The sequence below is a fragment of the Triturus cristatus genome, chromosome 7, assembly GCF_964204655.1.
Source record: "Triturus cristatus chromosome 7, aTriCri1.1, whole genome shotgun sequence".
Lineage (NCBI taxonomy): Eukaryota > Metazoa > Chordata > Amphibia > Caudata > Salamandridae > Triturus > Triturus cristatus.
This window is the reverse complement of record NC_140590.1, coordinates 1,290,627,372-1,290,655,265: the sequence shown is the minus strand read 5'-3', so window position 1 is coordinate 1,290,655,265 and position 27,894 is coordinate 1,290,627,372. Positions and strand designations below refer to the sequence as shown.

The 27,894-nt window shown below is 46.4% G+C and overlaps 2 protein-coding genes across 3 annotated transcripts in view; one reads left to right on the top strand and one right to left on the bottom strand.

Moving 5' to 3' along the window:
* LOC146811914 (uncharacterized) overlaps positions 1-22,938 on the top strand; it is a 170,208-nt gene extending 147,270 nt beyond the window's left edge. The window contains exons 11-12 of the mRNA XM_085618875.1: positions 20,734-20,818; positions 21,620-22,938. Of these exons, the coding sequence (XP_085475001.1) occupies positions 20,734-20,818; positions 21,620-21,676 (142 nt within the window). The 3' untranslated portion in view covers positions 21,677-22,938. The remainder of the gene's footprint in view (positions 1-20,733; positions 20,819-21,619) is intronic.
* NUPR1 (nuclear protein 1, transcriptional regulator) overlaps positions 1-27,894 on the bottom strand; it is a 159,110-nt gene that overhangs the window by 113,239 nt on the left and 17,977 nt on the right. The gene's annotated exons all lie outside the window — the stretch shown is intronic.

Genomic DNA, 27,894 nt, shown 5'->3' with positions numbered 1-27,894 from the left:
CCCACCACAGAGCGCGTCTCGCAGCTTGTTTGTGTTTTTTTACTTTGAGAGGCGCGCGCGTGGCCAATGCTTGTTTCTGTTTCTAATGTGTGAAAATGTCTTGCCTTTTACGTTTTGGTTGAGCTTTATTGTATGGTTACCTGGTGATTTACTAATGTCTCTTGTGTGGCTAGTGAATAAAATACCTTCAGGAAGCATTGCTTTGCTGAGCGCTAACAGAACTTCCCTGTGTTTTTGTGGCTCCCCAAATTTGAACCTTGGCAGCAGCTGGCAGGCAACTGACAATAAAATCTAAATCACGTGGGACTAAAACAGTGCTGTTTGGAAAGCCTACAATAACGCACCGTTCATGGGCTCTTTCTCCTGTGCCCGAGTTTGGAGCAGCAGGAAATAATTGAAGTATTGCTTAATTGCTCTAACTTCAGAGCGATGACAACGCGGATTGTTTTGACCTGGCTATGTTCTATCCACCAGTATCCTAATTTGGGGATTGGGATGGCGGGGGGTTGAAATATCTATTTTAGAATTGCCCGGAAAAAAGGCAGGTATACATTTGTGCTGGCTTTTTTGAAGAACGTTGTTTAATGCAGACTGACTTTGTCTGAAGAAATGTTAATATTAGCCAATCAAAGTAGTTCTCCCTCTTGCATATTTTTTCTTATCATTCATTCATTTGATAACTTTATTTCGGTCGGAGACCATAAAAGAACAAATAAAAATACATACAAGAGTACACATTTCATTAAAACAAAAAATAAGATCAAGTTAATACAATGGTTAAGAATGAATTAAACTGATAGTTATCAAAGAAGACAAAGTTAGTAAAAAAAGGCGAGAGTATTTACACAAAGCTTTTCCTTCTTCGCCATAAACCATATACAAAAACGGGACACAGCAAAGACAATGGGGGGGGTGAGTGTCGTATATTAAGACCCTGCATGCCTGCATGCAGTGTCTGAACCCAAGATTCCTGCAAAGGGGAATGAGCCACTTTTTCCTTATTGATTGGTACGCAGGGCAGAAAAACATAACATGGCATACATCTTCTTGATTGTATTTACAAGCAGGACAGGCAGTATTTTCTGATTTTGCCCATTTGTAAGTAAATGCCCTGAGCAGTAAGCTACCATGCCTTAGCTGCAAGTAGAGCTTCCTTGCGAGGGGTGGGTAGATTACATCTAGGAAGACCTCTGCTCGCGTTTCGGCTTTTATTGGGAGAAACTCTTTGGTAAGTTTCCCTAGGGAGCTTGAACCATGAAGGGCAAGTAATTTCTGTTGCCTTATCTGGCCTGTAAGTTCCGTTTTAGATGTCCTTTTACAGGACACCTCTGGGGATTCCCAAAGACCGGTCCTGCCGATCTTTGTACTAAGATCCTTGATGTGGGATAACCATGCGATGTTCTTATTTTTAATTAGGGCCCAGACCTCTATGAATTCCTCTCTGTAAGGTGCCAATTCTGGCACCGACCAGAGTCTTTTCCAATAGAGCATGGGCCGCAAAGTTGCTAAATCTTTAATTGGTTCTATCCCCAAGTCAAATCGTAAAGGAATAAGCGGTGTGCTTATTGGCAAACCCACAAGACTTCTCATAAAACCCTGCTCAACCGTAGTTAGCTTGGAAATATTTTTGTGACCCCATAGTTCGACTCCATACAATGAAGCAGTTCTGGCTTGCAGTCGGTATATTTCGACGACCGGGGCTGTTGGTTTAAAGACCGAGGCTAGCTGGACCTTACTAATCCCTCCCGCTATTTGGGACAACCTAAGCCTTGATTTCGAGATTTGAGGGCCCCAATCAAAGTTCTCTGTCAGAGTGATCCCAAGATAGACAAAAGTCCTGACTCTCTCAAGAGGAGAGCCATTTAGGGTGGGGTTTGGGCGAGTCTGCTTTGGGGGATTAAAAATCATGAACTTGGTCTTATCCAAGTTGATCTCCAAGCCTCGGGCAATACAAAATGCAAGAAAACCATCCAAAATACGCTGAATGCCCGATGATGTTTTGGATAACAACAAAGTGTCATCCGCAAACATCAGAGCGGGCACTCTTCCAGTAGCCAACCTGGGGGCATCGTTATCATTTACGTCAGCTAAATGGTCGACGAGACCGTTAATGTAGAGACTGAACAGTGTTGGGGCCAAAACACACCCTTGGCGCACGCCCTTCCTGACAGGAAAGCGTGCGGACAAATCGCCATGCCTCCCACACCTGACCTGGGCATAGTTGCCGTTGTGGAGTCTGGTTAAAATATTCAGTAGATAGGGAGAAAGACCCATATCTGCCAAGACTTTTCACAGCTTTCCTCTTGGGACAAGGTCGAAAGCAGGGCGCAGATCGACAAAGATGAGGTAGAGGCTGCCACCCTCCACTCTCACCGTTTTCCAGTATAAAAGCTGTAGCTGGAAAATTTGATATATGGTTGAGATCTCTGATCTAAAACCGGCCTGCAGTGTAGTCAATATCTTATTTTCATCCATCCATCCCAAGATTCTATCTAAGATAATTCTGCCCATTAATTTCTGGGAGATGTCAATAAGGCTAATTGGTCTATAGTTTACCGGTTTTAGCGGACAGCCTTTCTTAAATATGGGGACTATCTCCGCACCCAACCAGGTATCTGGCGGATCAGCCCCCTTAAGGATTGAATTAAATAGTACCACCAAGTACGGGGCCCAGATATTTGGTTGGGGGCGAAATAAATCCGGGGGCATCTTGTCCAAACCGGGAGCTTTATTGTGTAAAAGCCTTACTATTGCAGACTCTACTTCTTTAAGGGTAATGGCCTCGGGCAGTTCTGGGAAAGGAATACCCTCGCCCACCAAGGAATCCTTATTCCGTCCGCCGCCCAGGGGTCCAAACAATTGGCGCTTCTGTTGGGGCTCAGGGGCGGCAAATGGGAAACAGATCTCAATAACACCAAGGACAGGGTCGCTCCCTCTCGTTGGTCTGCACTCCAACGGTGGATCGTGATTTTGAGGGTCGCCCAAGTCCCCATACAATTCCCCAAAATGCGTTTCCCACACTTGTGGTGCTATATTTGCTGTTGGGGTCAAGGCTCCCCTACTCTCACCACCAGAGTTCACAATGGCCCAGAACGCCTTGGGGTCTCTTCGAGAAAGGGTTAGCCTGAGTTCCTCCCATCTTTGCTCCTCCCAGTCCTTCTTTCCCCTAAAGATAGCCTTCTTGTATTCTAGGCGTAGTTTCTTAAGGTTAACCCTGTCATCGTCTTTTATTGCCGAAAGCAAATCCTTTTTTGCTTTTCTGCAAGAGTCATCATACCAGGAATGTGTCCTAGCCTGCTGCGGTTTTCTCCCCACGGGATTGAACAAATCCACCAGCTTATCAACTAAGTGTATGTGAATCTCGGTGGGATAACTTGGGTTGTCTACACTTACATCCCCCATTGCAGAAAGGAATGGTAATGCTATCTGGTATATTTTCGCAAGTTTAGCGGGGGAATTCTGGAAGTAGGGCCATTTAACCCTCCTCCTATTGTTAGAAAGCAGCACAGGAAGCGATTAGCTATTTGGATTGGGGGAAGGGTTTGTTAGTCCAAAGCTTCCCAGTTTGAGTGTTAAAACGAGGGCGTTATGATCACTGTCTTGTCTAGGGTAGATTTTAACCCCTTGAGTGCCCCGCCCTTTCCACGCCCTGTGCCGGGCGTTTCAGTAGCAACCGCGGCCCATGACGAGACCATCTCGTCATGGGCACTCAAGGGGTTAAACTCCTGTAGCTTATCCCAGTGTCTTGTTTCCTTTAGCATATAATCGATGTTAGAGTTTTGGCCTGGTCTATTAAACGTTGCCAGCCCCGGGCGATCGGGTTTCAGTCTCCCATTGCAGGCCCTATGGGACAATGCAAGAGATAAAGATTTAATTTGGAGGACCAGAAGGGTCCAAGCTCTGACAGGAGAAATTTGTGGATCCAAGACATGCCAGAACTGGTCCTCAACGTCCAGATCTCCCGTGTCGGGGGACTCAAGGGGCTCGAATTGACAGTTAAAATCGCCTCCTACTAATATGGGGGCTGGGGGTCAAGAGACAATATGAAGTGCTTTAGTGTGTCAATGGTGCCAGATTCTTGACCGTTCTTAACTGGTCTGGAATAAACGTTTATTAGGGCGACCCTTGACTTATCTTTTAGTGTTAGGAGTACACATTGGACGTCGAGGGAGTTTGTTGGAATCTGAACTGCCTGAACGCCCAAATGCGCCCCCACCCATATTGAAAGGCCTCCCTCTGCCACTTGAGGTTGCCAGGATATCAAAAGTGGCATAGCCAATCCTCGGATTCTCCTCCGTAGCCCAGGTTTCTTGCATTAGACAGATATCATGCCTGGCTGTAAAATTACTCCACTCTGGGATAGATAACTTGCTTTTTATCCCAGCCACATTCCATGACAAGATTTTTATTTCCCCGTCTACTACTCTATTCTTATCCAATAGGTCACCATCGTTTGGATTTGGGCAGATTCCTCGTGTTTGGGTGTTGATTTCTAATATGGTGTCCCCAAGGTTGACTCCCGGCGCCAGATCCTCGAGGGGAAAAGCCCCACCATTATCGATTATTTGACTTGCTTCCAGACCTTCCGCAGCTATACTCGTGTGGCGGGGCGTTAATACATATTCTAGAGTACTACTCTCACAGCTACCCCTATCTACAACTATTTGGGTACCCATGGTATTATCTAACTGGGGAACAGGACTCCGGATCACGACTGGTCAGTCAACCTCCTCCAACACACTAAATCTATTTTGTTGGGGGAATAGTGACAGTAGGGGGATGTTCTGGTACCGGTCCTCCCGAATTATCATTTCTTGGCATGGTCTGGTATGCGATTTATTTCCCCCCCCCCTCCCACCTGATGCCTCTGTTTTGCCCTGTTCTGTGCTGAGATACTGGATAGAAGTATGACAAGTGCAGTGGAATGATTTGGGTGTAAGACCTGGGGGGTGGCCTACTGCAGATATAATCTACAGCAGGCGTGTGCCTAAAGTTGATAATGACACAATTTTCTGCAATGGATTTAGGTGTAGGCCCAATCCAGTCTATTCTCCTTACACCCAGTATTTCTCCAGAAATGTTAAGGGGAAGAGGGCTATTAGAATTGAGCCAGTACATGCATTTATTTTTTAATTCCAAGTAGTCCTCATTCTTCCCTTGGGATAGAGGGGGGACACCGGCAAGCACAACGACATATGGTAGGGACTCGGGCGGCAGATCTATGCAGGGCAACACGGTGTTGGACCCCTCTCTGACAATATTTCTGTTCGCTTTTGCTTAGTTGTCTAAACATTTTTCCCCCACTTCAGTGACTCCCCTCTGAGTTTTAAAACTTCCACTGTCTATATCCCTGGGCAAAGGAGTGATAGTGTCAGGAACAGTCTTGACCAACGGTTGGAGGGGTACAGGTATGGTCTTGGAACTGGCAGGGGGATTGTCGTAGGTGGAAGCGGAACTGGAACAGGGGTTTGCAGGGGAACTAGTCGTTTGGGCTTTACCAAGGCCTGCATTATTAATAGTGGAAACCAGTCTGTCCAGCCTAGATAGCAAAGGTTTAAAATGCGAGCCAAGTAACTGTTCTATGTGTGCCTGAAGGTCAAGTATCATATGAGTAGCCCAGAGAGGTGCCCGTATGGGGGACATGGTAGGGGAACCGTCAATCGGTATAGTGGATTTGGTTAGAGGCTTGGTTTTGCTTGTTGCTTTGCTCTTCCCAGTCCTAGGTTTCTTAATTACAGTGCGGGTAGCAGAAACCTTGTTTAGTGTAGAGTAGGATGGGGAATTGACAACCTCTAAAACATGCGTATCACTAGAAATGGGCTGTGCGCAGGGCAACTCAGCAAAAGAACACATAAGGGAGGAATTAAAATCAGGGGGATTGATGGTAACAATTGAGGCGTCCTCCACTGTTTGGGAAGAAAAAGGAATTGCGGGAGTGATTGACAAACGCCGCTCCGTGTTTTCTATAGCTGAAGCCACGACCCCAATTGTTTGCTGGAGCATTTTATCAATGGCTGTCAGACTTGGGAGAGATTGCGTCGTTGCTGTCTGGTGCCTGGTTGCGGGGCGGGAAATGGACGAACTAGGATTTTTACAGTTTTTACCATTTCCTTTCATGTTTACAGATGGGAAGAGACAATCACAAAATTTGTTAAGATTCTTCCCTAGAATCTTAGGCAACGCAGGGCATTAAAGAGGATAAGCAGTTAGATGTAAAGTCCGATAGTAAATACGTTTTATCACATAGACAATACCTGGATCTTACAACAGACAAAAATATCCACCTTATGTGCTTTTACAACAGTACCTTATGGGAGGATGGGTCCGAATAAGGGGATGTCAATGGGGTATCCCTGCCCGGCCTCTGACGGGCAAGGACGGGCCCGGGCGCCGCCCGCGCGCGTCCCGCGCTGCGGGGCCTTTGTCGTGCTTTTGAAGGGCCTAGTCACTGCCGGAGATAGTCATCGGCATGCGCCCAGTGCCAGGAATTCTGGGGCTTGTAGGCTAGATGGCCGTTCCCCTCACGGCGTCCGCGAGACTGTGCTGCAGGCAAAATCTCCCCCTCGATGGCCGTTCCCCTCACGGCAGGAAAAGGAGACAGGAAGGCAAAGGTACGTAATGCCCAGGTTCCAAAAGGCGCGTCCTGCGCTGCGGGGCACCTGTAGTGCTTTTGAAGGGCCTAGGCGCTGCCAGAGATCGTCATCGGCATGCGCCCAGTGCCAGGAATTCAAGGGCTAGGCGGCTAGATGGCCGTTCCCCTCACGGCGTTGGCGAGACTGTGCTGCAGGCAAAATCTCCCCCTCGATGGCCATTCCCCTCACGGCAGGAAAAGGAGACAGGAAGGCAAAAGTACGTAATGCCCAGGTTCCAAAAGGCGTGTCCCGCGCTGCAGGGCACCTGTAGTGCTTTTGAAGGGCCTAGGCGCTGCCAGAGATCGTCATCGGCATGCGCCCAGTGGCAGGAATTCTGGGGCTTGGCGGCTAGATGGCCGTTCCCCTCACGGCGTTGGCGAGACTGTGCTGCAGGCAAAATCTCCTCCTCGATGGCCGTTCCCCTCACGGCAGGAAAAGGAGACAGGAAGGCAAAGGTACTTAATGCCCAGGTTCCAAAAGGCGTGTCCCGCGCTGCGGGGCACCTGTAGTGCTATTGAAGGGCCTAGGCGCTGCCGGAGATCGTCATCGGCATGTGCCCAGTGCCAGGAATTCTGGGGCTTGTAGGCTAGATGGCCGTTCCCCTCACGGCGTCGGCGAGACTGTGCTGCAGGCAAAATCTCCCCCTCGATGGCCGTTCCCCTCACGGCAGGAAAAGGAGACCGGAAGGCAAAGGTACGTAATGCCCAGGTTCCAAAAGGCGCGTCCCTTCACTGTTTTGATATATTGGGAACTGTATTTTAATTTTGGAACTCCAACCCTCTAAGCACTTCAATTTCTTACTTTCATTGCTTCACAGTTTGCTATTATACTTGGTTCATACACGTGGTGGCAGACATTTTCATCTGTTCACTCTCAAGCATATCCTTCAGTCATTACTACACAAGTGGAACTCTGGACAATGCTTCAGCTTTTTTCCTCACTCATGATCTCGATGTCTCACCCTGGATTGACCTTTCTTTATTTTTTCATTTCCTTATCCACTTGGCATCACTGAGGTTTATAGGATCTTTTTCTACTATTTCTGTCTTAGATATCCAGTCAATCACGGTGGCGGGTTCACTTCACTTTTCATCAGTCAGAAAATGTTGCTTAGTGAAGATGGAGAAAAGAAAATGTTGCCTGTCAAATACTAAAAAAAAAAAAAAAAAATCAATTGATTTTGATAGGTGTGTTTTTTTTCAGCGTAATTATTAGCCCAATTTAGCAGGCAAGTGTAAAAAAAATATCCAAGAGCAGAGTGAAATCAGGTCAGAAAGACAGTGAAAAAGTGGAGTAGCATATTGACATGTACTAAATGCACACAGTAACCAGCATTGGCATAGCCAATAGGTCTTGCCTTTGGGACCTTACAAGTGTTTAGCCATGCAAAAGTTTGTTGTTGCACCAAGGATATTATGCTGCATAACTAAATACTTATAAGGTCCCAAAAGCGAGGCCTATTGGCTATGCCAATGCTTGTTGTTCATAGGGACGCGCGTAGGTCATTGCTGATGTGTGAGTGTGACTGATGTTGGAGTAAATATTGCTCTGCTTAATGCACTGTTCTTGCACAATTTTTAAAATTTCCAATTTTTAACTTGTAGCACTCTGTTCGTTTTCCTGAGCAAATTAATTGTTCCTACCTTGCTAGGCGCTCCCCGGTCCACCGCGAGTTTAATTCGATTGTTGTGGAGGGAGTTACAGCCATTTGCAGTTTTGCAGGGAGGTCGGCGTTCTAGCGGCTCGGCTCCCCCAACGGATGCACTCTGCGACGCGCAGCGGGCAAGCCCGTCTGCGCCCGTCCGTGCCCTTCCGTCGCCAGGAGCAAGACACCCTGCTCCTTCAACATCACCTCTCGACAGAACTACTAAGATAGTTTATACCAGTAGTGATCTAATAAAGATGAGGGCATTTACAAGCAGGATGTAATTGGCATAAACACGTGGATAATCCTAGTTATGTAGAGGGACCTTTTACGTGCAGAGCATGCAGATTCCAAAGCGTGGACAGTGACTCTGTGCTCTCTACCCTAGGCCATGCCAATCCACCCACCAAGACCACCCGTGCTAGGAAGACAGAACAGAAGCTTAATAATACTAGCACATCTACATCATTACAGTGGAAAGGCTTTCTCGGCACCATTAGGTCATTGCCGAAACACGCCTTAGAAATATGGGACTGGTTGGACTCTGAGAAACCGGACCTTGGCTTTCTGACCGAGACCTGGTTAAAGCCCAGTTCCACCCCTGTAATCCCAGTGGCTCTCCCTGAAGGCTATAAGTTACAAAGACTAGATAGACAACATAAAATGGGAGGAGGAATAGCCATTGTATATAGAGATTTGGTGACCGTTACTCTTCTGGAGGAACTAAGTAACTAAAAATTGAGATTCTTGTGTTTCGGTTAGATCTTACCCCTCAGTCGAGCTGGAAGGGAGCTTCAGTCTACCGACCCCCAGGCCCCATTGCAGACTTCTCAACTAAGTTGGTGGAACTTATAGCGCTAAATATAACAAGATTAGGGAGTGTAGAGGTAGGGCCTACGTAGGCGCTAAGGTGGATACGTCCTCCACTTAAGTATCAGTTATAAACAGACGGGATCCACCTTAAAAAGGAGGTACTGAAGAAACTAAATCTTCTGGGCACTCACATAATGGGCCTGAACGACGATATACCTTGGGCACAATTGACATAACACTTATCAGAAACGAGTTGGTGCATAAAGCCAGTTTTTGTCCCTTTACCCCTAATAACCCCTTCATTTGGACACAGCTTCCCCTATTACTGCGTAGGTTTACTCGCCTACACCAGCACACCTTCCTCTCTCTCCCCCGTGTTACTCTCCCTAATTTTTTGGTGCAATTAATTTTTTGGTGCAATCAACTTCATTGACTCATTTTTAACTGGCGACCAGTGTCAACAGTGGGCCATATATATCTATATTTGAATTGTTACCAGCTTAGGATAAACATCTTTCTAACATTGATTACGAGCTCAGCATCGATTTTACTGACGCACCTTAAACATTAAGGAAATATTATGTTCACCAACACACCTTCCTCTATTTCCCCCGTGGTGTGTTACGCCTCCTGCCTTTGGTGCGACAAGCCCTCCATTACCCCTTTAAATCATTTTTATTCGGCGAACCGGATTAGCAGCAGGCTATATGTATCTATTTTGGAAGGGTAAAAATATATATATTTTTTTACATTTAATTATGAGCTCAGTTTTATTCCGCCAAACGCACCGTTAATATTAAGAAATTTCCCTTTTCGTAGATATTGCGTTTGTTCGTTTACACTGGTTTCCGGACATCTCTTCACTATTAATATCCACGAAGAGTTGTTCATCCACTTCCTTATTTCAATACGCGGAGACCGCAGTCTAGTTTTCATTGATACCCCGACCCGGAAGCACTTCTATGCAACCCGTCGCCACCAGCTGAATCCATTCTCCGAGCCAATCACGAGCTTTAAAAGCATTCCACCCGCCCTGGTTCCATCACACAGCGGAACCGCGGGAGGGACAGACTCGTAGCTGAGATTTTCAGCCAGGGCACGTAAGTACGGAGCCAAAGCTCCGTTTTGCAGACTTCGCCCGGCACTTCTGTCAACGGAGGTAACAATTTGACCCCTTGTTTTATCTTCTCTCACCATTAGAATTGAAGCTCCATTACGATCCCACCCGTTCTAGGTTCATGAGGCATTATCCTCATATACATATTAGTATGTATTTTCGTTTTCTAAACCACGTTTCTCACCTGAAATGCTGATAACTTTTCACGATTAGTTTTAGAGTGTGTGTTTTCTGTTTTGTAGTGTCTTGTACTGTCCTTCCTTTTACAGGTCACTGCACCCCTTCCAGATAACGCTAATGTTACAGCTGAAGCACGCAATCTAAGTCACATTGCGGCGTTTTTTTGCATTTACAGGTACTATGCTCTCCTGCTAGGGAAATTTATTTAGTCTTCTATTTTTTTCCTTGTTTTGCAGATTCACATACATACTATTAGGTATTGTATATACGTGCACTATTTACTGCATCTGTTTCACTTTTGCATATAATTAAGCACATGCTCCTATTTGGGAGGGATCTTTTTCCTGTCCTGATGAAGATGCTCCGCATCGAAACATGTTGACCCACAAGGAGTAAACCACACATTACGTAGGCAAACTCCGCACTTTTGTTTTTAATACCACCAGCCCTCCTGGGACTAATTAAAGTTTTCTCTGTCTCCTTGGGCCAGTTGCCTTTTAATACACACATATCCACAACTACAATAGACCCTCCCTTTACACCACACATAGTACTTCATCAAAAGTGCTCCCACGTGGTCGCAGCACGCCCCGTCCCGCAGCGGGACGGGAAGACCCCTATGATGAAGCATGACACCATGGGCCATTCTTGGTGTGTGAGGGGTATTTAAACAACACTGAGTGTGCCCAACCACGTTTAGGGACACTCACTCACCATCACCCCTACTATTTAGTTTCTTCAGTACCTCCTTTTTAAGGTGGATCCTTCTGTTTATAACTGGAACTTATAGCGCCACATGCTATATCTACCAAAAAATGTCTCCTACTTGGAGATTTTAACATACACTGGGAGTGCACGGACAATGCCGAAGCAATGGCTTTCCTCGCCGACCTTACAGCTCTAGGTATAACTATGATCAATGATGGTCCTACTCATACAGCTGGCCACACCCTGGATATTATTCTTACAAATTCACCCCGTATTACTTGTGTATCTCCTCGGACAGTCAGCTGGTCAGACCATGCTTTCATTGATTTTAAGATTTGGGGACCCAGAGACCTGGAAAAGTCGGGCTCTGTCTCTAACTATTCATTCAGACAGTGGCATAAAGTCACCCCTGAAACCTTTTCAGCCGTTTTTCCCACCCCATGGGATGGGGAATACGAAAAGGTAGAGGAAGGGTTAGGTCGCTTTAACGCTTTAGCAAAAGCTGCTATTGATAAGCTTGCACCTTTGAAAACTTCTATGGGTAAGTCAAGACAGGTTTAAGCAGCTTGATTTACCGTGGAATTACGCACAGAGAAAGGACACTGCAAAAACCTTGAGAGGTCGTGGAGACGGTCCCAAGATATTGGTGATAAAGAAAAGTATAAGATTATACTTGCCCAATAGCACAAAAATATTAAAATTGCTCGGAAGACTTTCATCGCATTGCAGTTAACCCAGGCTGGGAGTGCCCCAAAAGTATTGTACCAGATCCTTAAGACCTTTACAAACCCTAAAGCGTGTGATCTGGAGGAATCTTCTTCCCAATCCTTATGTGACACGATTGGGTAATATTTCGAACAGAAAATAGAGGCTAACTATGATAAAATCATTACAGCTAGCAATTTGAGTCCAGCCACAACCCATGAACATCTTCCAGACACAAAGGGGACACCTTTGACGAGCTTCCCTCCTCTGACTTGTGAAGAGGTGGAAGCCTTATTACATATCGTCAGATCATGCTCGCCCCCACCCCCTTTATGTTGTACCAGCTAAAATATCGGCGAGCCTCTCAAAACAACTGTCTGCCCCTATTTATTCCCTTTTGAATGCATCACTAAAGGAAGGTCATCTACCTACAGAATGGAAGGCAGCACAGGTCATCCCACTACGTAAAAACACCAAGGCCTCCATGAAAGATCTATCTAACCTGCGACCTATATCTCTCCTTCCGCTCCTGAGCAAAATGTTGGAAAAACACATCAACATACATCTATCAGCATATGTCGAAGCGTCAAACTGCCTGGATGTGTCACAATCTGGCTTCATGCCGAAATATAGTACGGAGACAGCCCTAGTGGCAGTCACGGACAATATTAGGCTATCATTAGATAGAGGTCAATCCACCTTATTGGTGCTTTTAGACCTCTCGGCAGCATTCGACATCGTAAACCATCACATTTTGCTCAGAATATTAGAGGAGTCCGGGCTAAAAGGATAGGTATTGCAGTGGATGACCAGCTAGCTTGGGTCCGTATATGTCCAAGTCTAAGAAGTTGTCCAAGGGAGTAAGTACCACAGGGATCCTGTTTAAGCCCTACTTTATTAAACATCTACATTGCTCCCTTGGCCAACCTTATGAGGACATTTGGATTTGTTCCAATATCTTATGCGGATGACGCCCAGTTTACCTTCTCCTTTGATAAACACTCCATTACAGCACAGACTAACTTCTCTGCCGGCATGCTAGCAATATCTCAGTGGATGAGTACCAACTATCTCCAACTAAATGCCGGGAAAACAGAGAATGTTTTTTGGAGAAGCCACCTTGTTGTGGACACCAGAATGGTGGCCCAGGGAGCTAGGCGCCCTCCCCGCCCCAAAGGCATCAGTAAAGAATCTTGGGGTGCGCATCAAACCGAGATTAAACATGAAGGAGCAGGTTTCTCAAATGGTTAGCTCATCCTTTCAGGCGTGTGTTTCCGTTTCTTCCTGATCAAACACGGAAGACCCTTGTCCAGTCTCTTGTCACAAGTCGACTTGACTGTTGTAATGCCCTACTGATATCGGCCAATGAGGCTGCTCTGGATCGTTTGCAGGTGGTGCAGAACACAGCAGCGCGTCTGGTATTGAACGCCCCCTACAGATCTCCGTCGAACTTGCTACTGCGGAAACTGCACTGGCTCCCGGTGCGCAAGCGAATAGTATTTAAGATCTGCTGCATTACCCACAAGGCAGTATACAGCAACGGGCCAACATACTTGATGGAGAAGCTGTGTCATTACACTCCCCTTAGACCTGCGATCCAGCTCAAAATCACTTCTCAAAGTTCCGCGCATCTACAAAGCTAGGATGGGGGGGGAAAGCATTTTCCTACCTTGCCCCTCGGAACTGGAAGTTCGCTCCCGTTAACACTGAGGCAGTGCACGGACTACCTCCGCTTCAGAAGGTCCTTGAAAACATTTTTATTCTAGATGTCTGCCTCAGCATCGTCTTTTTTTCCTCCATTTACCCGCAAGTGCAGAGATTCCCCTCCAGGGGTGATTCAGGCGCTATATAAGCAAATAAATAAATAAATAGGTGTCTTTGTAATCTCCTTTTTGAATTAGTGGGATTATCTCTTGGAAAGTAGTCATTTTGAAATGTGTTAAACTTGTTTATTAACCTTGGTTCCAGGATTGGTCTTAGTGAGAAGTCCTGTTTGGGGACTAGGACATATGGCGGGTAGTTTCCTTTGAAAAGGTCTTGTCTTGGTCACAATTCTATTGCTTGTTTTTGAAGACCTTGTTGTTTGTGTGACATTTGTTGTCCTTGGACAAATGTTCCTCTTACTGTGGGGTTTCTGCTGTTAAAGCCACCTCTTTTGAAGGTACCTCTTTGCTGCAGGGCTCCCATCGCTCTTGCAGTTTCGTAATCTTTTTTGATCTGTTGCAGAGATTTGTCCACCTCCTTTCCAAATAGTGCCTCCCTGTAAAAGGCCGGTTAATGATGGAGGTTTGAACCTCCTGCTTAAACCCTCAAATTCTAAGCCAGGCATACCTTTTTAAGGTGGTGCCTGTGCACAGTTGTCTGCTGGCAATGTCTGCTGCATCTAGTGCTGATTTAAGGAATGTGTTTGTGATGTTTTTGCCTACCTGGACAATAGATTTAGCTCTTTTCTTGTCATCCTCGGGAAACTTATTGATGAGCTCCTCTGTCATCCCATTACTGGTGTCCGCACCGGTTCAGCAGGGCATTAGAGTTTGCGATGCGCCACTGTGTCGCTGCCCCTTTTTCTATGTTACTGCCCACCTTATCCATACGTTTGCTTTCTCTCTGGGGGTGGTCCACTGTTGGGGAGGGCATTTGCTCTCCTCCTGGCCGTGATGACCATGATTGAATCAGGCACTGTGTTACCCCTTTGCTTGAGGCTGGTTCCTTAAAGGCTGCTTTGCCTTGGTCTAGGGTGCTCGGTAGTATAAGCAGGTATTGTGTCCCCTTGTTGGCTGGGGCTTGTGTTTCTAAAAGGAAACATGTGTCTCCCTTTTCCTCTTCGAGGGGGACTCTGAAAGTGTCTTCCGCCCTTTTAACCCGGCCGTTGCAGAAGGCTATATCATCTGGTGAGGATGCCATTGAGGGATAGCAGCATATCTTCTCCTCTTGGCTTTGTGTCTAGGTCATTCCATGTGTCCTTAATTTTCTGAAGCTTCCTCCTCTTCTGGAGAACATGTTTTGCGCTGTATGTGGCCTCATAAGGAGATCCAGAGCTCTTCTTCAGGACCAAGGGAAGTTCAATTATAATGTCAGTGGCGGCCTGAACTAACCAGTGCCACCAAGTTTGTAAAAGGGAGTAGCGTTTCCCTTGATATTAGAGTCAGGACCTCATGAGATCAGTGAGGGCTCTCGAGAAGGTTCTCCTGTAGTAGCAGGGCCGAGCCACTGGTGGCACTGGCTAGTTCAGGCCGCCACTGACATTAAAATTGACCTTCCCTTGGTCCCGAAGAAGAGCTCTGGATCTCCTCCTGAGGCCACATACAGCGCAAAACATGTTGACCTGTTATTTATGTCCATTAGGGATATATACCCAGCTACAAGGGACATCCTATCCCCGAAAGCAGCACCACACATTTTGTTTTACCAATGACAGAGGGATCACCCTAATAAATAGTACCCACTCTCCCTCCAATCTGGCATTGCAGCGCCGGCCTGACTAGGAGCAAAGCCCAAATGATGAAGCATGACATCCTTCGGGGTGTGTGAGGGCATTATGATGAGGACACACTGTCCCCCACAGACAGAGTATCACACGACAAATGTTTCTTCCTCTTTCATCCTCTACAAGGAATAGTGACTCCCTTTGTGTACTAGTGTATGGTATCTTACCTTATCCGTCTTCTACTCAGTATCCCTCATCTTCTTGTGAGCCTGTGTTTTTTCGGAGTCTCCTTCCAGACTTTCGATTTCCCGATGCTTTATGCATCGATTCTGCTGGAACGCATTGGTCCTCTTCATCACTGGAAAGGCCTTGGTCCTTCAGGGAAGTTTTCTTCGAAGCCTGAGACATTGTTGCGTAGTGGGCCTCTCCTTGCTTCCAGCGGGTCTTGAGGATTTTCGACTGGAACACCGTGCAGGCCTCACAGTCCTTGTCCTTATGGTCTTTGGGCAGGATGAGGTTGCACACGTTGTGTGGGTAACGTTGTGCAAACTTGTGGTGGCACTCTGGCAGAATTTGAAGGGGGTGTTTTCCATGGCCCCCTACCTCGCCATTTGTTGACTTGATGTCTTCTATTTTGGCGATGTCGTTCTCGGAATTCTGATTTTCTCTCCGGTTGCCATGTCTGTGGTCGGTGTCCACTCAAAATCTCGACTTTTTCTCTTCTTTTTGAGGTATTTCCTGTAAAATGCCTGGATGGGATCTATGGGTTTTTCTGGGAATGTCCAAGCGTCCTTACTGGACAACGCTTTGGTAAAAAATCGTACTCTGCAATGGAATTCTTTAAGGTGAGGAAGGCCACAGCACGTTCCTTCGGTCTTTCTGTTCCCACCAGAGATTTCCACCAACAATTATGCCCTTTCTACGGCCAGGATTTTCTGTTTTTCCACTGTCTGACCCCTACACCAGCCTAGCTGGCGATTCAGCTCTTTTGTTGACAAGGCTGCGGTTCACACAGCCCACACCCAGGACAGCAGGAACAATGTGCAGCTCTGTCCTGAACCCCTCCAGCTGCCTTAAATAAACTTTAGAGTGTCCTCAGCCACCCTGTAGGGAGCACCATCGGATTCTTCCTTAAGGGGTGTCAGCCCATCGCTTCAGTCAAGTGGATCCTCCAAATTGTCCAGTGTGTCTACACACTCACATTTCTTCCTACCCCGCCATATCTTCCACCACCATCAGTTTGGCTCCTGGAGGACCAACTGTCCATCTTGTGGCAGGAAATGGAGTCTGTTGTTAAGGGTGCCAGAGAGACTGTTGCGGCTTGGAAGTAGAAACTAGGTGTTACTCCATCATCTACTTTGTGTCAAAAAAGGATGGAGGCCTTCCTCCTATTTTTGGATCTTCGCCCGTTCAATGCGTTCCTGCAAAAGTACAAATTCAAGATGCTCATGCTAGCCCAGGTCCCATCTGCCATGATTCACAGAGACCAGCTCATTGGACCTGCAAGACGCTTCTTTCGATATCCCTGCCCTCCTGGCCCACAACCGCTACCTGTGTTTAAAGGTGGGCCAGGAGCATTTTAAGTTTGCAGTGCTTCATTTTAGCCGTATCTGTGACCCTTGGCTGTTTATGAAAGTGATGGTGGTGCTTGCAGCACACCTTCGGAGGTCGAACTATCAGCCTTCCCCCTACTTCGACGACTGACTGTTGAAGGTGGGCTTACGCCAGGCAGTTGTCAACCACCTCCAAACTGGGAACCTCTGAAAATCTGTGGGGTTTACTATCAGTGTCCCGAAGTCAGACCGAACTCAGACGCTCCCCTTCACCTGTGCTATAGATGGGTACGTGCAGATTTGTGAGTTTCCTGCAGACGGTCCAGGACAGTCAGGCGATGTTCTCTATGTTGATCACAAAGACGTAAGAGGTTGCTCACTACTTTTCTAGTATGAACCCTGTACCACTGCAAGAATGGTGTATAACGACTCTCACTCACAGCTATTCTGTGGCATTTTTATCATTCAGTCCTCCCCCAGAATATAGATACACTTGGGCGAGCTCAACTTCTTCTCATGGATTAGCCCTTGATATTATGTTCCTGTGGGATCTTAAAATCTAGATTAAAATTACCTAATGAGACAATGTCACCATCATTCGTGTTTACGTGCCCTCACGTCTTCAATAATCCACTCTAAACAAACTCACCAAAATCTTGTGGACACTGAATCCTATCTTCATTTCGTTGTGGGAAAACTTAACCGATGTGATGTCGCCAGACCTAGACAGTTCAGGGACAGCTACCGTCACAGCTAGAAACACATTACTAGCTCAATTTGTGGACACATTGAGGCTCTCGGATCTCTGATACCGACACCACCCACACTAAAGAGGCTATTCCTACTACTCTGGGATGCACAAAGTATTTTCCAGACTAGACTATATTTTCACACCAGCTGGAGAAGTGGGAACAATACGCCGAGATTCTAGCTAGAGGTTTTTCTGACCATTTCCCACTTTGGATAACAATGGGACAGAAACCCAGCGGGCCGCCAGGGAATGAAGACTGAATGCCTGGTAATTACGGGACATAAGTGTAGAGTGTGAACTCTACTTTTCAGAAAATAGACTGATTCAGCTGTTGTACTGTGTGAGGTGTATAATGCAGTAATTTGAGAAAGAATAAAAAATATTGTTTAAAGAGAAAAAAAAAAGCTGTTGGATATAGAGGATCTGGAGAAGCTGCTCATAAGGTCTGAGGCTGTGAACGTGAACACGCAGAGTCCCCAGATGGTAAGAAGGGTTGAAGCCGTACAAACTGAATATATAACACTGGCCAATGACGAATCATGTAATCTGATGCTAGCTACACAGCATTGTCTTTATGACGTAGGCGACCAGGCTAAGCAGCTACTAGCATGGTTGATCAGATGTGCAATGGAGACTCAATGGGTACACCAAATTAAAGGGATTGAGGGTACACTGTATGCCGTTGGTAGAGAAATAGCTGAGGAATTACCGAAATATTATGAGGTCCTTTACTAGGACAGTCCCTTAGCAGATTCCACTCAGAAGATTACCTGACGAAAGTATGCTTACTGACCCTTCCTAGTAAGGACTGCATGGCTTTGGAAGCGGATATCTCCCTTGCCAAAGTTCAGGCCTCTGTAACTCAAATTCGGGGGGAAATCCAGGCCTCAATGATCTCCCGACAGAATATTTTTAAAAACAGGTTGACATCCTGGCTCCCTACTTGCTTACATTTTTAGATAGCAGCCCAAGAGGAAGGTATCCTCCCACCTGACTTTTGCAAAGCCACAATAGTGGTTATTCATAAAGCCGGAAAACCACCTACTGATTGTGACTCCTACTGGCTGATCTCATTACTCAATATAGAAACTAAGGTGTTGGCTACCATTCTGGCTACTAGACTTATAGGAGTCAATCTGTCTTTGTGCCTAAACACCTCCTCTGACTTCATACCTGGATGGCAGAGGTTCAATTTAGATGTGACCCCCTGTTTTTTTTCCTCCCTGAATGCCGAAAAGACCATTGATGGTGTACATTGGCTTTTTATTACGCAAACACTGGGGAAAATGAGTTTTGGACCACAGTTCTCATATAACGGAGGAATAACCCTCCCAGATGTCCGGGATTATTCCTGGGCCTCCAATCTGATAGCCATAAATGAATGGGGACATCCAGATGGTGACCACCCCATCTACGCGTTGGAAAGAACACAATTTCAAACACACCCCTACCATCACTACCTTTACGGAGGGAAAGGAATGAGATGCCTATTACCTGCTTCCCAAGTAACCCTCATGGGTTGGTGCAAGGTGAATAAAAGTCTGTGGTGGACACAATTAACCACTCTGGGAAACTCTGCCGTGGGTGGGAAAGTACCTTAAAGAAATTGGGAGGCTGAAGGGGTATGAGGCCTGGGACCGTACTGGTATCTCCAGGGTGGCTGACCTGATTGAAAGAGGTGCCCCAATACCCTTTTCGTCCCTCCAAAGAGAATTTCAACTAAATGACACGCGTCGCTATAAATATTTACAGCTTAAACATGCCTGGAGAGGAGAAAACATTCCCATAGATCTCCCGGAGTATGCACCCCTAGAAGGTAGACTTTTGATGGAGGAATTAATGGAAAAAGCAGTCTCCTCGTATATAAAAAAAAAAATAAATAAATAATCTGCCCCACACCCTAAAAAAACTTTAAAGGTCAATGCGGGAACGATCTGCGCAAATTGGATAATCTGGACTGGGGCGCTGCACTTATGTTCCCAATAGAGGTAGAAATGAATTCCAGGCTGAGTCTCATCCAGCTCAAAATCCTTCACGGGATTTATGATGATAGAGCTTGCCTCTGTAAAATAGGAAGTGTGGCCTCACTGCAGTGTCTGAGGTGCAGGAGACAACAGGGAGACCTTTTTCATTCACTCTGGACATGCTCTGCCATGCACACACAATGGCAAAAAAATGCTCCTAGAAATGAGTAAAGTATTAGGGACGGCATTACCTGAAGACCCCAGAGATATACTTTTAGGCACATCCAATTACCTAGAGTTTAACAAGTGTTTTAGGCCTTTCTGCCCACCATCAGAGAAGTGAAGGTGACTTTGCTCACGGACAACCCCACTGCCAAGATGTACTGCAACAAACTTGGGTGGGGTTAGAAGGTTATGGGCCTCTGGAAGTAACTGGACCACAAGGACTTTCTCCACTAGTAAACCACTGGGCTGGTTCTCTAAATGCCAGGGCGGACAAACTCAAGTGGTCTGTCTGTCTTGAGTAGACCTCTGATCCTTGTATTTCTGATGCAAGCCCTTTTTTTTTTTTTTAAACTGATTATCAGTTTCTAATATTTTTTATCAATGCTTTGCTTTTGTCCTCAAAATATGATCTAATCTGTAGAAACCCTAAAGAAAGCCAAGCCCAATCTTAGCTGATTACTCTGTACCTGGATTCCCCAGCTGTAGGACTGAAAAGTATTGTCCTAAATCAAATTCTTTATCATAGAATAATGGCACTTCATTGTTGCAACACATAATTCCCCTCTCCATGCCCACAATAAAAAAGCAGAATGCTTGTCTCTTGCCAAATTGCTTTTTGGCTTGTCGTCCATGTTTCTTGATACCAGCTGTACCTCTCTAGATAGTTTGTGAGGGTGAGCTCAGATCAATTTCTCGCAAGATCTGGTGCTTCCAAACAAGATGTTAGTGACAGTTGCCCATTCGCTAATTGCTCACTACACCTTTTCTCTTACAAAAAGCATGGTGTGAATCCTAATGATGGCTTATAATGCAGCCTTAAGGCAATTTCTTTTCTGATGGGAGAGCGCTTATAATTTTGTCTGACTTGCTGTTAAAACTGTGTCCCAAACACGCGCTTGATTTTTCAGGCTATAAGTGTGATAATATAGTGATATTTTCCATTTATTATATGGATTGAACATTGCAGCATTCGAATTAGCCATTAATGATATCTACACCCTGCTTCTCACCAGGACTAAGGAAACTCTGTCTAAAAAACAGAAGCGATACCTCCTGGATCGGCGAGAGTATGTGCATGAGGTGGTGCGGCAGAAGAAGGTAAGAACAGCAGACTAGGAAGGTGGCCCTGGATATACGAGGAAAGAAGGGATGACGTGGCTCAAAAGTGTAGATTTCATATACAGCCTATTCGTGTAGTAATCCGATTATGATAGGAGATGCCAGATCCCGGTAATATTTCTCTTTTGGTACAGTGGTACAAGTTGGGGAAGAGCCTGATTCCATGGTGCTCTGTTCCTGTGGGATGTTATCAGCTGGCAATAACCTGATCTCATGATGCTCTTCTCCTGTGAAATGGTATTAGCGGGGAATAACCTGTCCTCTGTTTCTGTTATTTTGTATTTGGTGGAGCTGTTGTTCTGGTCACCTTTGCACTGTGTTCTTGTGAGATATTATTAGCAGGGAAAAGCTGGTCTCCTTTGCTGTGTTCCTGCAGGATGGGATTAGTAAGAAAGCGTTTGGCCTCTTGATGCTTTATTCCTCGGGAATGGTATACACTGAAGAAGAATTTGGTCTCTATGACCTCTCTTGGTATTAATAAGTGGATGGTGATGTACTGTGCGTCACGGGGTGGTATTCGTAGTGAAGAGCCTGGTCTCCTAATGCTGTTGGCTTGTAGGACGGTATTGGCATAAAGGATTCTAGTTTTTTTAATGTAGGATGGTATTTGCTGGTGAAAGATCCTAGTTTAATGGAGTTCTTTTCCGGTGGGATGGTTTTACAAAGGGGTTCTTTGGTTTCTGGGTGCTCTGTTCATGCATCGCAGTGTTAACTCGGGGGTGTCTGGTCTTAAGTCTGGCCCTTTAATCTCCTCATTCTTTTTTGCTGTGTCTTTTCTAGAAGCAGCTATATGAAGAGTACCTCCGGCAGAGCATTGGAGACCATGACATTAGCTGAGTTGGAAGAAAATGCTACTCCTTTCCATTTGGCCCTAAAGACCCAGACCAACCAACCAACCAACCTCCGAAGGCCAACTGTGTGATGCCAGCCCTCTCTGGACGTATGAGCAATCACCCTCTGGGCCATGTAGACTGTTTCCCTCCAGCAGTTCCTCCTGGAGCCTGCCCTCTGAAATGACTAGCTTCATCTGAGCACCAGTGTCTTCCTCCCCTTCTCGAAGGAACCTCCATGGAGCTCATCAAGCGCAGTTACTTAACAGCCAGCACCGAAGTGCCTTTTTTGTAGCAGTGAAACGGGCAGCACTTGCAGGATTCCTCTGGCTCAATGGGAACCCTATGTGGTTCATTTTATATGGAACTGTGAAATAGGTAGACCGGAATCAAATACTGGATAACCAGCCCAATTTTCTGAGACCCCCATCCTCTTCTCCTTTTACCTCCACACTACATTACAGTGAAGGTGCACCAGCTGTTCTCCGTTAAACCAAAACTACTTTTTAATCTACATGTGACCTTTTTCCCTATACTAAACTTACACAGAAGTTTAATGTTCTATATTGCCATGATACTACACTAGAGGACACTGTTTAACAGTTGGTAGTACCTTAACCACTTCTCTTGAACTTTTCCCTTTTTCTGACACTGCGTGAGAGTGATGGTACATCTGACCCATCAGAGTCTTCTGATGTCAATGTGAAAATGACTTGCACCCCTTATGAAGAATCTATGCCCCAAGTCGAGGTCCCGCTTCAACTGAAGCACTAGGGTACAGTGGGGCTCACCGTGAAGTAGTTTAACTCTTTTTCATCATCCAACTTCTCAACCCCCGAACCCCGCTGTGGACGGCATTTTTATTTTATTTAAAGCTGGATATTTAAAATGTTCTCAATGTAGCGCTGTTTTGCCCTCGGGCAACTTGTTTACTCAATAAGCTGTTACAGGCAATCTTGTCCCCCAGAGAGTGGGTTGCCAGTGTTGCCGAAAGAGAGGAGCCCCTCTGACCGCTAATAAAAATGTGTGCCCTAGCCTGGACAAATGAAGGGGGGGGGGGGGCTCCTCCCATAGAGAATTGTTTACACTGGATTCCGATGTTTGTCTGCCCTTAAATTGCTCATATTTTTTTGAATTCCTGGATGTTTTTTTTGTTTAGAGTAGTTGCCTAGCTGCCACTTGGAGATTTCTTTTATTTTTCTCGTTTTTTCCACCATAGAATAAAGTTGGTCTTTATTAAAAAAATAAATAAAAAAAAAACATTTAAAACGCGTATTTTTCTATACCCAATCTTCCCCCCCCCCCCCCCCCCCCCCCCCCCCAGGTTAGGATTGGTGATTCCACGGTGAGGAATGGCAGACATTGGCAACAGTTATGGGAAGTGGGTGATTCTAGTGGCTAAAAGTTCCCCCAGATTCCTGATAAATACTCCCTGCAGGCTTCAACTTGGTCTGGAAATTTGTTTAACCAACAGACTCTCCAGCGCTGTAGGCGGTGTCATATGGCTCTGGCTATGACTCCGCTTCTAGACGTGTAAAGACCAGAGTGTATTAGGTGCCAACCCGTACGCTGAGTCAGTTCCTGTTTTGTGCACCACATCAGTGCGGCCCTAAGCTCCGTTGGTCACCCTCCAGTTTATCAGGTTCAACAGTGACAAGATGAAATGTCTCTTCAGAAGGCCTCTGGGTTTAAGCCTTGCAGACTCTGCAACAAACAGATGTCCCTTTTGGACCCCCATGATGTCTATGTGGTATCTAGTGACCTCCGAATTTTAGGTCATCTTCCACCAGAAATCCTTAAGGAAACACAAGATCAAGTTATTTTTAGTTAAGGCATGCAGGAAGATTCCCTATTGAACTCTCGATCCCAAAGATAACTTGCTTTCCAAGGAATGGTCTTTTAAGAGATCTCCGCCAGACAAAGAAGACACAGAAAATGTGCCATTGGAAGGAAAAGTCTTACTCCTTGAGGAAAAGGTCCAGTTTCAGGCACCGTTTGGAGTCTCAACCTCAGTTATGAAGCCAGACACTTCTTGATTTCCAGCAACTCCGTGCTTCAACCTTGTGTATAAGAAGCTGAGACCAGAATTTCATAGTCTTTAGACTGACCCTGTCCAAGTACAGGCCCTCTGTAATGATGCTGGTCCTTTTCATGACTGCTCTGCAACCCTTTGCACTGCTTCATAAGGAGGATCAGTTCCTGCAGACTTGGTGACCCTGGCGGCTATGATCCCAATTCCTCGCCTCCACAGGCTTCAGTCTGTGCACCTACGGTTAAGTTGAAACTTGTTAGGGTACCAACTCCAGTTCACCTATGCCATTCTTTGTCAATTTTGAAGCCAAAGGCAAAGTTCCTCACGGAGCAAACTATCTCCAGCCAATGAGTTGAAGGGGATTCCTTGTGGGAAAAGATATGGTCATGGCTAATTTTAACAATGAACGCTATTATGAACACGGACGAACCAAAGGTTCTCCTGCCTGGGATTTTTATTTTACGTGTCTTGGCTGTGTGTAGAATATGAGCTGTGGCCAGATGAAGGCGAATGACTCAGAGGATGATTAACCTCTTTCTTCCTTACAATATTGTTGTTTGCTTCTACTTGTACTTACAAAATGCCAGGGAGACAGATAATTCACAAGAAGTGCTATTTCCTACATCTGTGGCCAGTTTGAAGGCGGTATTATCTTTAATGACAATTGTTCGGAAGGCATCTGAAGCCTTTGAATTGACCTTACCTATAGTGGAAGTGAAATTTACATCCTGAGGGAAATCTTGCACTATTCAGAGCATCAGTGAGCCCTTTCTTCTGTTTTAACAAGGATTCCTGGACCATATCATGGTTGTATAGGAGAAACTTTTCAGGCGTGCTATTTCCAGGCAGATTGCCAGACTCCATAGACCTGCTGTGGATGACTAGCATATTTTTGTCTTGCCACCCGTTACTAGAGTCTGGTTGCTCACATCTAGTCATATAAAACAGGATCATGGTGCCTTTCCTACTGGCGTTCATCGACATGCAATACAAGAAACTTGAAGCCTTGATTTACAAAGTTGTGCCTCTGGCAGTATGGCCGCTAATGCCACCTACCTTTTAGGATTATAAATTCATGCCTTTTTCGGCACTGGTGAAACTTAGTTATAAGCATGGCAGAAAATATGATGCAGCCATTCTCCAAAAGGGTGAATGATGGTGTGAATGAACCAAACCGGGCTGGTACCTCTGCAAGAGAGAGGCATGGGACTTTACTTCTCTTACTGCTTGTTCCACAAAAAACAAGATGCTTGAGGCCTATCCTTGATCGCTGCCTTTTAAACGTGTTTGTCCAAAACATTCTAGATGCTGTTTCCAGGTATCTGGAAATTAGAAGGATCTAGTCTTAATGGAGCCCAGTCTTCAGCACAAACTGCAGTAGTGAAACAAGATCAAACTGTTACTGGGCAGGTTGTTTCTCGGCCCACAGCTGCAGGCGACTCTCAATACGGGTGCCTTCTCTCATGGAGCTAAAGAGATCACATTTTTTACCTTTTTGGGGACAGTGATCCCCATAAGTGTTGGTTATATATCGCTGTGTTGGATTTCGAAGCTGTGTAGTTAGCTCTCTGAACTTTTCAGATGAAAATTTGCAACAAAGTAGTTCATTCAAAGGGTCAACACGACCACTAAGCACTGCATGCACTCAATACAATTGTCCAGGCTTGCTGAAATGATCTGGTATTGGGCAATTCACTATCACACATCATTGATGTCAAAACACCTTGCAGGAATATACAAGGTCTTTGCAGGTCACCTAGGTGTATGGGAGGTCAAATCCCAAGTACTCAACCGTTACTTCCAACATTGGAGCACACCACTGTACACCTGTTTGTAACTGTTGGAAAACGAGGCAGTATCTGTGAGGTCTGTACAAATAACAGGACTACATTTGTCCTTTACTGTGAACCAAACACCCCATTGTATCCCTTGACTCTGAGGGTAGCGTTGCATAGCAGTCTAAGGCTTAAGGGAGGTGGTGTGGACCAGTAATCACCATTTACCAGTATGCAGAAATAACACTCAATAATGGATTGTCCAGTCTGTACTTTGCTTTATAAAAGGAACAGTACATTTATTAAACACACACACTAAATACTATGCGCCAATTTACAAATATAAGTAAGCAGTTGGAATTACTTTGTGACATTGCATAACCTCTCCCCCCTCCGCGGGGGGCGGGTCTAGTACCACCACTCCCATGTATGCACACCCTCTTGCCCCCTAATGCAGTGGGTTGAACATAACCTGGAGTGAGGGCCTGGTCCACTGGCACCATCCCAGTGGTGACCCACCCCTTTATCTCAACAAGCATTTAAAATGGGCACACCTGCCCTGGTGACACATAACCTCAGCTGAGCATCTCATGCTGACCCTACAGTATACACCTCTACATCTTAGTGGCTAACAGTCTGGGTTGTTCTTCACCTAACGAAGTAGAAAGAATACGTGTTTGGGCATCACTTAGAATGACAGTACTCATCATAGTTGATAACCGTTATAATACATTGCAATTAAAGCCCCTAAAAGGCAACACAGTTAAGATCACAGGGTTAAGCATATAAAGCCAGACACCCTAGCAGGATTGACCAGCAACGTAACTCCACTTTGCTTATGACTTCACATTACACATGTGACTTTCAGTCCCTCAGTAGAAATAACCTTGGTAAATGCACTTCTCGTGCAATTGCACCTCTTCACCTCCAGGGGATGCCCTTCTCCAGACATCCCCAGCACAACCCTCCATACATGGATGCTGTCCCTTATGCACCCCCAGCTGTAGAACAAAGGTTCCAGCCGTGGGATACTGTGGACTGCTGGCTGAGCCCTTGAGGGGCTGTTTCTTTTAAGTCCCGCAGAGACTTAAGGAGGGACTTCTCCTCTTTGTGCTGTGGGGAGTCTGCATTGACCCTGCAGCTCCCCCTGCACCTTGGCACACATGCCTGTTTTCCCCGCAGCCCTTCACGAGCCCTGCAGGGCATTATGGGGCGCTTTCTCACTTTCTTCTTGCATATTATAGCAGCGGCTCTCCGGGGGGGGGGGGTCCTGTCCCACTTGGACCCCCAGGTGAGTTATCCCCCCCGGCTTCAGCTTCGATCGCTCGGGGGAGTGGGATTGCGTTCCTCCCTTCATACTGCAGCCACTGGGCCCGGAGTTGGGGGTCACTTTACAGGGAGCACGACGGCGCTCCCCGGCTTCTGCTTCTTCGGGGACCAAGGTAGGCTCTTGGTACTCCCTGGGCATCTCACAGGGAGCGCGACTGCGCTCCTTGACTTACTCTTCGTCCGGGGCCAGGGTAGGCTACTGGCCCCCCTAGGGCTCATTCACAGGGAGCGCAACGGTGCTACCCGACTTTTCCTTTCCTCTTGGGCAGCCCCCCAGGACAAGACCCACCCCGGGGCCACATCCAGGATCAGTGACGGAGCCCCACGCGCTTTGTTGTCGGTCCTCTGAGGTCAAAGGTTGCCTACCTTCTGAGGGGGCATATCTTGGCCCCCATCTGTCCGATTTGCACCATTTAGGCCTTTTCTTGCTCCTGGTGTCACGTCCCAGCCACTGGGAGCACTTTCCTTCGCCCTCCTGTTCTCAAGGAGGGTTAACTCAGCAGGGATCGGTTTTCACTGGCTCCCTGTGACAGCCTTTCACCTGGCTCTTCTCCTGGGCCTCTTCTCCTTGCGCAGAGGCCCAGGCTTCTGCGCAAGCCAGGGTCCTGGGACCGTCCGGGGGCGTTCTTCCTTCCAACAGCCCATGGCGCCAGGCTCCAGCACCAGTCTTCCTCAGCAAACCACACCCCATAGAGAGCTCTTCTTCCTTTGCAAGTTCTTTTTAAAGAATTTGGAGGGGCCTGGCAGGAAGGCTCAGCTTGCCCTATCAAGCAGCGACACATCACCTATCTGCCTGTGCTCCCTCCTTCCTGCCCAGGTCTCTGATAGTTCAAAAATGGCGTCATCCAGGGGTCTCATGCCACATGGTCTCTGAAAAGCCTCTCCACCCCCCCCCCCACCCCCCCCACTTCCCTTGCTGCCATCTCTCCAGAGCAGCTTGGTGCCTGGCACCAGGTGACAGCTGCTGATGGATAACCTGTAGCTCCACCCACCTTCTCTCCCTCTTGGAGAGAAGACCTTCACCCTTGTAATGCTTGTAGTGAAGGCTAGGCCCTTGATGCTATAGCTTGGGGAGGAAGGTCATTAATC